Genomic DNA, 9861 nt, shown 5'->3' with positions numbered 1-9861 from the left:
AAACTCGTGGGTTGAGATAAAAAGTTTGGTAATTGAAATATAATAATAATAATAATAATAATAATACACAAAGCAAGTGATGCACAATGCAATTGCTCACCACACGCTGACCGATGCCCAGCCAGTCCCCGAGCAGTGGCCCCCCCCAGCCAGCTTTCCCCAGTTTATGTACTGAGCATGACGTCACATGGTATGGAATGTCCCTTGGGCCAGTTTGGGTCAGCTGTCCTGGCTGTGCCCCCTCCCAGCTTCTTGTGCACCTCCAGCCTTCTCAGTCGGCAGAGCATGGGGAGCTGAAAAGTCCTTGACTAGTGTAAGCACTGCTTAGCAACAGCTAAAACATCAGTGTGTTATCAACATTATTCTCATCCTAAATCCAAAACCCAGCACTGTACCAGCTACTAGGAAGAAAATTAACTCTATCCCTGCCGAAACCAGGACACCCAGGCATATGCTTTGCACATGCAGTAGGAGAATCCAGTGGAGGCTGCTGCCTAATGCTGGATTTCTTGGGTCTCAGTTCTTTGTGCTGAAAGCAGAAAGTAAAAGATCTGGCTTTCCTGAACCTGCGCTTGAAAACAACACTGAGCTGTGAGCAAACATTTTGATAAGGGAAAAATTTTCCCTGAGAGCCCTGAGGTAAGCAGGTAAGAAGAGGGAATGGGGCAAAACATGCAAGAAAAGACCCACGGCTGGAAAAAAACAAGTCTGCGCGCTGTGGTAAAGACCCCCTCACCTTTATTCATCCAAGGTGATTGCATTTCTGCCTAGCAGAGAGACACAGCCAGGACTTCAGGCCCGTCACACTGCCCATTTCAGCTGACATGTCGATGTTACTTTGGACACAGGAGTGCTCGACTGACAGACCAAACTGTTTGCCACTGTAACAGAAAATCGATCTTCAGTAAGTAGTATCAGGATGGGTGTTTCAGAAAACGCGGACACCAGTTGTGATGCCAGTCTGGCAAATGATGCCGGCAGGACTCTTGAGGACAGAGTCTCCCCTCTGCCCTCTCTGCTTTCACTATGCTGTTTGCCATGCAACTACTTCCAGCTTGCCCTCACACGGTGCGGAACCGGGCAGATGGTATGCGGGGGCAAGTGGATGAAGAGTTTCACATTCGTTAGGAGCAGCCTTGTTACATTTCCCTGAGCTGGTACTTTGTGCAAGCCGAATGCTTCTAATGTTATCTCAGGCGCCATATGGGTGGGAAGCATTGAGACTTCCTGCACGGAGCCGGAGGAACGTGCTTCAGGCGGCTCACGCGCTCCCTCTGGCACCCGCTCCGTGGGACCCTTCGCAGCCGTGCAGCTGCGCTCTCCACTGCTGCCTCCCCCCCGCTCTCCTGGTTTCACGCATAGTGTCTCCATCTGCCCCACTCCACTTCATCTCCTACAGCCTCTCTCCACAATCACGTTTAGGCTCTAGCTGAGTGCCAAGCCCCTAGGATTTTCAGCCAAGACAAAACAAGGGTTAGCCTTTGCATTCCAAGCAGAGCTGTGTGCAAGGTCAGAGAAATAAACTGGACCTGATGGTCCAAATCCAGTAGTCATAAACCCCGTGTAATCTTAAAGGGAATGACAGCCTCTCTGCCCAGCATGCCTTCTCCAGCCTCCCAGCTGAACTGTGGCAGCTTTTAGATTTGTTGCCTGCTCACAAATGCCCTTTTTTTCCTTTTTATGTCCTTTCAGTACTGTCGTCTTGTATGATTAAATAGGAGTCAACAGTGTCACTGTATGAGATCTAGATAGCTCAGTAGTGTAGCATATGCTGATTCACCTAGGCTTGCTTTTTATTTGGCTTCTAAATACAGAAGCCCAGCTCATCAGCATACAGAGCTTTATTAACAATATTCATGAGCTGAAGTTTTTATCTCACTTGGGCCCACATTCTGTAAGTGATAATGAACTTTAAAATGTTCATATTGAGAAGATAGCCCTGTAAATCAAAATCTTTTTTGCATATTATTAGCATGGTTAAACAAGCTAAAAGCAGTTAATGACTGAATGGAGGAAGAGCAGCGTGCAGAACATCAAGAGTGATGCTGATCCAGCTGATCAGCATGAATGGGAATTGTGCTAAATACCTTATCACAGTAGGCATAGTGTTGTGGACTGAGTGCTTGCGATCCTTGACAGCATCTTCCATTATCTGGGCAGATAAGCAGGCTCCATACCCAGCAGTAGAGCTTTGTCGACTACCTTAACTTTTCCTCTGCATCATTTCTAGAGGTGTAAGACAGTATGGGGACTCTTTTGGGAAGGGGAAAGCGAGAAGTACCGGAGAAATGGCTCCATCCAGCCTAGGGCCTGGTTATCCTTAGGATCTACAGGAAATCCCCTCAACCCCACTGACAAGTCTCCTCTTCTGAGATCTGGGCTGAAGTCAAGAACAAAAGCCCAAGACGTTTTGCAGCATTTGAGCAGCATTTTGCTTACTGATGGCTGCTTTTGGCAAGCAAACATCCCTGAAAGAGTGACAGATAATGCAGAATGGCAAGAGACATGATCACTGATCAACGGGGCTAAAATTAATATGTTAATCAGAAGAATCAGCCTCACCTACTGCATTACATGTGATGTATATTTATGTGGAAAGTCTGTTCTTTACAAGCCCACAGGCTTAATATGCAATTGGAGGAGTTCCAAGGCAAGGGAGAGGAATATTAATTTTCTTACTACAGTCTACTTTAAAGTGCGTTGGTGCTGCAGCTCGAATGATGAGTCCAAACTTCAGGTTTGATTGTTTTCCTTTTTAATGGGAAGAACTCCATGCTCTTGTCTTAATGGACGAATCTGTCCTGTTGAACTTTATATTCTTTAAAATACATAACTGTAGCACTGGACTTGCAGGTTACCCAAGTAACCTGCTCAGTTGATGTGGGGCGAGTGATGGACATTGTCTACCTGGATTTCTCCAAGGCTTTTGATACCGTTTCCCCCGGCCTCCTCCTTGAGAAACTGATGCGTGACGGTCTAGACAAGTGGTCTGTGCGGTGGGTGGGGAACTGGCTGACAGGCCGCACCCAGAGGGTGGTGGTAAATAGCTCCTTTTCAAACTGGCAACCTCTCACAAGCGGGGTCCCGCAGGGATCATTATTGGGCCCAACACTGTTTAATATCTTCATAAGTGATCTGGATGATGGGATCAAGTGTACCCTGATGAAGTTTGCTGAAGATACCAAACTGAGTGGGGAAGCGGACACTTCAGAAGGAAGAGCCACCCTGCAGGAAGATCTGGATAGGCTGGAAGAGCTGGCTAACAAGAACGTTATGAAGTTCAACAAACAACTTTGGCAGCACTGCTCCATGGGTACCACAAAAAGCCTGAGGAGGAGTTTGTATAAGCAGCATGCAATCTTTGTATATAACCTTGATTCTCTTTTCCTCCTAGGTCTCCTACTCATGTTCTTACCCTACTCCAAAATTAGTATCTCACACAGGCTCCTCATCTGCTTCTGAACTCACACAACTGCTCTACTGCTGCAGTAGTACTTAAGACCACTTCCTTTTCTGCAACAGCTGCACAGTTCTTCACATCAATTCTTCCTCCACATCTGTTTGGTAACTGCAGAGCAAGCAGATGAAATCCTGGAGGTACCCTTTTGATTGAGTGAGGTGGTTAGTTTAGCTTCTTCCAAGCCTACCCAACATACCAAGTTGCACATTGTTGTTATTCATGTTGTCAATACCATCATAAAGACGGGAAAATGGTGGTCAAATGCCTGTTTTGGGGAAAAATTAAAGGTACCAAAAATATAAGTAGCTTACTATGAATAGTTTTTGGTTGCCCTTCTGGTGTTTCCAGTTCAGGCTGGAAGTGAACTATTCAGCTAATGCTGACCTTGCCAGACTCTCACTAGCCTTCATTCTCTAGTGTCCTGCACGCCTTGAGTATCACTAGGTCCAGTCATCTTTGGCTTCAGTTTCTTAAGTGTACTTCCTTCATACACTTTTCTTGTTATCTTTCCAAGAAAGTGGGTTCCCCTGAACCTGCTCACCACAGACTTCCCTTCCACCAGCCCAGTAGTTTAGTCTGTATCCTATAAGCACTTCCAATTCACATCTCCAAGGATGTAAGACCATGAAAATAGATCTATATTTTGAAGGTTTCGAAGGCTAGGTTTCTAAGGACAACTGCTTGTGCTAGACTACAGTTTTCTTATACTCCTCTACACCTGTGTTGCTCCCTCTTGTGTCCTGTTTTAGACTCCTGCTCACTAAGGCAAGGACAGTCTTTTAGTTTGCACCTTGTAATGCAGGTCAGAGACCTGTAAGTCTGGTTCCTCCTTCCCCTTCTCAGTACCTCACAGCAATGTCCAATGTCTGTCTTAGAAGTAGCTGAATAATGATGATTTTCTTATAGGCAGGTGACTCAGGTGTTACATCCTCCCTTGTCTGACTGTGGTGAAGTTGAGTTTGACTCTTCTGAGCCTCCTTCATAAAGTTGGGGCAATTGTTGTTTTCATCTGCTGCTTTGTTTTTTGACTCAGCCCTCCAACCTGGCCATACTCAATGAAGTTGGCTGTAGGGCTGGAGTCTCACAAACAAACACAGTGCACATTCACCTCTGCTGAGCTTTTCTTCAGTTGCCCATCTCTTCAGAGCAGCAAGTCACAGCTTTTCTTTCTGGTAGTCCCCAGTAAGAAATAGTTTGGTTTGTTCAGATCGGTCTTGCCTAGACAAAGGCTTTTGCTTTTTTTTTTTTTCCCCAATTTTCCAGCTCTCTAGGAACATCAGAACATCTGTACTGGGTCAGATCAAAAATCTACTTAGTCTAGTATTCTATTTCCAGTAGCAGCCATAATGTTGTGGAAGGTCTACTCAGACCAACGGCCCATCCAGCCCAATACTGTCTCCAGCAAAGGCTATAGGAGACACTATTTAGCAAGAGTCTGTGAGCCTGGCCATTTTCAATGATCCATTCTCCTCATATTTCCTCAGCCGTCATACTTTTTTAATAGCAGTGTTGAAGATCCATTCCTTCTTATTGCCTTTAGCATCTCTTCATGGTCCATGAGTTTGTCTTTGAACCTACTGATACAGTGTGTCTCCAACAGCTGCCTGTGGTAAGTTTCAGAGGTTACCTGTGAATAACCTCCCCCATCTCCAAACTGAAGCCCCAGCTCTGTTAGTGTCTTCTTACAAAGGCAGGTGCTTATTCCCTTGATTTTTGCTAAACCTTCTCCAACTCTACTATGCCCTTTCTTGAGATGCAGTGAACAGGACCGTACACAGTACTTAAAATGGTTGCGGTTGTGCAAAGTCTTTACTGGGGCCAAAAGTCTTGTTCCTTCATGATGATTCCCTGCATTTTGTTGGCTAAATGTGCAGCAGCCAGCGAAAGCCAGCTTCAGAGAACTGTCAGTGATGACCCCAAGATCCCTCTTGAGTTATAACTGCAGGTTCCAAGTTCAGCATCATGTACATGTGGATTATTTTCCCCCTAGATGCGTAATATGTATTTATCTATTGAAAAAAACTGATCTCAGCATGTGTTCTTAGGTGAGCCCTTCAGTAGTCCATCCTAAGAAGTCACCATTAAGCTAACCCTTTGCTTTCTATCCTTTAAATCCACAGAAGGAGCTTTCCTTCAAGGCAGCTCAGCATCTTTAAACAGCTTTGACGTGGAACCTTGTAAAAGACTTTTTGAAAATCCAAGTGCATGACCCCAACTGGATCTCCTTTATCCACATGCTTATTGACACCCTCACAGAGGTCCAGCCAGCTGTAGCAGAGGTTTTCCACTACAGAAACCGTGCTGGCTCTTTCCCAGCTGGTTGTGTTCATCCTGTGCTCTGAGATCCTATTTTCTAAAAGAGAGTCCCTCTTACCATGGGTGGAAGGGAGGCTCACGAGTCTGCAGTTCCCAGAACCTCCTCTGGACTGTATTTGTAGATGGGACTTACCCTGGCAGACTGCGTCCATGCCAGTGCAGCGTTGCAGCATTGCTGGCCAAGGTATGGGATATGCTGCGCAGCCACATTTCCACCAGACTCCCAAGTGAACATCAACTAGCCCTGGTGACTTGTTAACATTAACTTACTCATTTCATCTAATGCTTACTGTTGGTTTACCTTATATCAAGCTAGCTTCTCCGACCTATCTACTACACAGAGTGGGTTGGGAGCAGGCGTCTCCCCACCATCTTCATCAGCAAAAAGAAAAGCGAAGAATTAACTGAGCTTCTCTGCCATGGCTTTTTCATTCCTGAATGTCTTTTCACACCTTGGTCATCCAACCATCTCACAATTCCTAGTGCTTCCTGCCTTTGAGTATTTACATAACTTTTTTCTGTCAGCATAAGCATCCATTCCAAGATGCTCCTCAAATTCTTTTTTAGAACTCTTAATTTCCTGTTTATATTTGACCTGACTTGCTTTATGACCATTCTTGTTCTCATTTGAGCATTTCCATTTTTAAGTATTGACTTCCCCCGCTCCAATGGTAACCTACCTGACTTTTCTATTGAGTCTTTTCTGTTTTCTATTTCCTATTTTCTTCTACTTTCTACTTCTGTCCAGGGTTTTTTTTTAATCTCTTTTTCACTTGTGCTATACCATTTACTTGCGTTTTTGATATAGTATCTTTGAACACTCTCCAGGCTCCTGGAAGGCATTTGAATTGGTCTTTATATGTTTGATCAATTCCCTCATTTCTACATAGCTCTCTTATTTGCAATTGAGTAGCTGTGGCTTGACTCTATTCGGCTTGCTTTTTCTCTAGTACTAAACCTAGTAGCATTATGGGTACTATTGCAGAGCAGCCCTTTAGCTAGTACATCATGAACTAGGTCCCACACCCCTTGGGGAGTCTAGGAAAAAGTTCTTAAAGTGCTTCCTCAAACTATTCTGCATCTCATCCTGATGATCATAGAATCATAGAATAGTTTGGGTTGGAAGGGACCTCTAAAGGTCATCTAGTCCAACCCCCCTGCCGTGGGCAGGGATATCTTCAACTAGATCAGGTTGCTCAGAGCCCCGTCCAACCTGACCTTGAATGTTGCCAGGGATGGGGCATCCACCACCTCTCTCGGCAACCTGTTCCAGTGTTTCACCATCCTCAGCGTAAAAAATTTCTTCCTTATATCTAGTCTAAATCTACCCCCCTTTAGTTTAAAGCTGTTCCCCCTTGTCCTGTCGCAACAGGCCCTGCTAAAAAGTTTGCCGCCATCTTTTTTATAAGCCCCCTTTAAGTACTGATAGGCTGCAATAAGGTCTCCCCGAAGCCTTCTCTTCTCTAGGCTGAACAACCCCAACTCCCTCAGCCTTTCTTCATTGGACGCAGTACTCCAGGTGGGTGCTCACCAGAGCAGAGTAGAGGGGCAGAATCACCTCCCTCGCCCTGCTGGCCACGCTTCTTTGGATGCAGCCCAGGATATGATTGGCCTTCTGGGCTGCAAGCACACATTGCTGGCTCATGTCCAGCTTTTCATGGACCAGCACCCCCAAGTCCTTCTTGGCAGGGCTGTGCTCAATCCCTTCATCCCCCAGCCTGGACTGATACTGGGGGTTGCCCCGACCCAGGTGCAGGACCCTGCACTTGGCCTTGTTGAACCTCATGAGGTTCACTGGGCCCACTTCTTGAGCTTGTCCAGGTCCCTCTGGATGGCATCCCGTCCCTCTGGCGTGTCAACTGCACCACTCAGCTTGGTGTCATCTGCAAACCTGCTGAGGGTGCACTCGATCCCACTGTCTATGTCATTGATGGAGATATTCAACAGTACCAGTCCCAATACGGACCCCTGCAGGATGCCACTCATCACCAGTCTCCATCTGGATGCATTTATTCACTCTGTGTAGAGGTAGCTTAAGAATTCTACAGTCACTAGTCATAAATTCTCAGGTTTTCTGATCTGAGATAGCATTTCCTAAATGTTATCATCAGCCTGATCATGGTGTTAGTACCATCACAGTATTTCAACCCACAAGCATTTTACAATGAGTCTCTTTCCTGTGATATATTTATTCTATTACAGTTCATATAGTCCTTCATGTACAGTGTCACTCCCCCATCCGTATGTCCCACCTTATCATTCCTGTAAAGTGGGTAGCATGGCAGAACTACCATTGATTATCTTCATCCCACTGCATCCCCAAGGTGCCCATTTGATCAGGATTGCCATTTAATGCCAAGTGTTCTGGCTCCCTCATGCCATATTTAGACTTCTAGTGTTGGTGTAAAAAGCACTTGCGAGTGCTGCCCTTGCTCTGTCACTCAGTATTGGCATTGGAGGCAGTTTGATTTTTTCTGTTCATTGTGATTGTGCTATTTATTTCCCTTCTGTCCTTTTCAGAGGCCCAATGAGTATTAGCCATGTCCCTTCTGAGGAGTGTGCCAGCTGTAAAAAGAGAATTTTCCATGCCCGTCAGCTCCCTCAGCCCTGGTTTCCGCACCAGCAAACTGGATTTGTTTCTGTTAAGGTATAGTCCATCCGTCCTTTACAGGTTACTCCTGGTCTCCTGGTCTTGACAGGCATAAATCCCTCCTTTCTACCCCAAGATTCACCCACACACTGGCACTCAGGACTTCTACCTGTCCCCAGGGTCTCTCCCAGGAAACTAGAAGTATTCAGAAAAAGTCAGGATAGGGGTCTTGGACTTCAGCCTCGCTCTTAACAGCCAGATCTTATCCTATAGCTTACCTTCCTACCCTTCCCTACCATTTGGTACCAGCATACCTACACACCTGCGGGCTCATTCTTGCACCCTTAAATACCCCCTAGGCATCAAGCTTCACTACCTTGGTGCCTAGCAAGCAAGTTGCCATGCTGTCCCCTCAGCTGCCACAAACCCAGCTGTTTGTTTCCAGTAATAAACCCACTACCACCACTTTCTTCTTCCTGTCCTTGAAGGTCCCCTTTCCCAATGGATTGTATTTGGTGCAAGAGGACACTAATATGAGCTGGAAGGCAAATCTCATCAAGGACAGTAGATCTTTCCTTCCACCAGGATTCCTGTCTTCCTGGAGAAATTGCTAAAAAGCCTGACCAGACCAAAGGTGCACAGGGGACCGGTGAGAGAGCATCTGTATCCATGCTACGATTAACAACCAACCAGTATAAACCACCCATCATCAACAGAGTTGACTCTCTTCAAATAATGGCTTCTGTATAGGCTTTTCTGTTCAGATGGATACACGATGGTGGTTCTCTCCAGTGTTCAATGTTCCTAATGTGCACTGCTCAACAGCACATGTGGTCTACCCCAGAGGTGGCTGCATTTCACTGACACAGTACATGCAAAGTGCCATTTGACTGATCTTTTATTAAATGGTCTTCCTGTGACCATCGTCCTTGATATACTGCCATTGCAGAGCAGTCTTTTCAGGTTTGTCTTTTTTTTTAAATGCAACTATAGATTTTAGGGAAGTTATCCTGGCAAATAAAACAAGAAATAATAGTAAATAGGATTCACAGTCAGACTGTGCAATGAAAAAATGTTCTTGCACTTTTTAAGTGTTTTAATGGTATGGATCTTTTTTTTTTCTTGCTTGAAAGGATTCTGATTTCTCATCTGATGATAGCAAAGCAATGTTTGATCCTCTCTGTGCGTTCATCACCATGGTACCAAAGTACCTTACAGGGAAATAAAGCAGGTGGTTGGCAGTCTTTTCCTTGAGACTTTCAATAGGAGAAGTGGCCCTTGCAGGATTATGATAGCCTGCCCATGTCAACCAATTCTTATTCTTATTCTTATTCTTATTCTTATTCTTGTTGTTGTTGTTGTTGTTGTTGTTATTACATTGGCACATATACATCAATGAAACAAACCCAAGGATTTCTGAGCTGCCTGGATGCCATTGCAACAGATGGCTGGGAGTAGGAAAACAGCCCAGAAAGCATTTCTGCATGCAGTAGTG

The 9861-nt window shown here is 45.3% G+C and overlaps 1 protein-coding gene across 1 annotated transcript in view; it reads left to right on the top strand.

Moving 5' to 3' along the window:
* The first annotated feature begins 2892 nt into the window (after positions 1-2892).
* The window catches only part of MARCH11 (membrane-associated ring finger (C3HC4) 11), a 69719-nt gene continuing 62750 nt past the window's right edge, over positions 2893-9861 (top strand). Inside the window, exons 1-2 of the mRNA XM_009325004.1 lie at positions 2893-3313; positions 4210-4273. Of these exons, the coding sequence (XP_009323279.1) occupies positions 2893-3313; positions 4210-4273 (485 nt within the window). The remainder of the gene's footprint in view (positions 3314-4209; positions 4274-9861) is intronic.

This window comes from Pygoscelis adeliae, unplaced genomic scaffold, assembly GCF_000699105.1.
Source record: "Pygoscelis adeliae isolate BGI_AS28 unplaced genomic scaffold, ASM69910v1 Scaffold86, whole genome shotgun sequence".
NCBI lineage: Eukaryota > Metazoa > Chordata > Aves > Sphenisciformes > Spheniscidae > Pygoscelis > Pygoscelis adeliae.
This window is presented reverse-complemented; position numbering and strand designations above follow the sequence as displayed.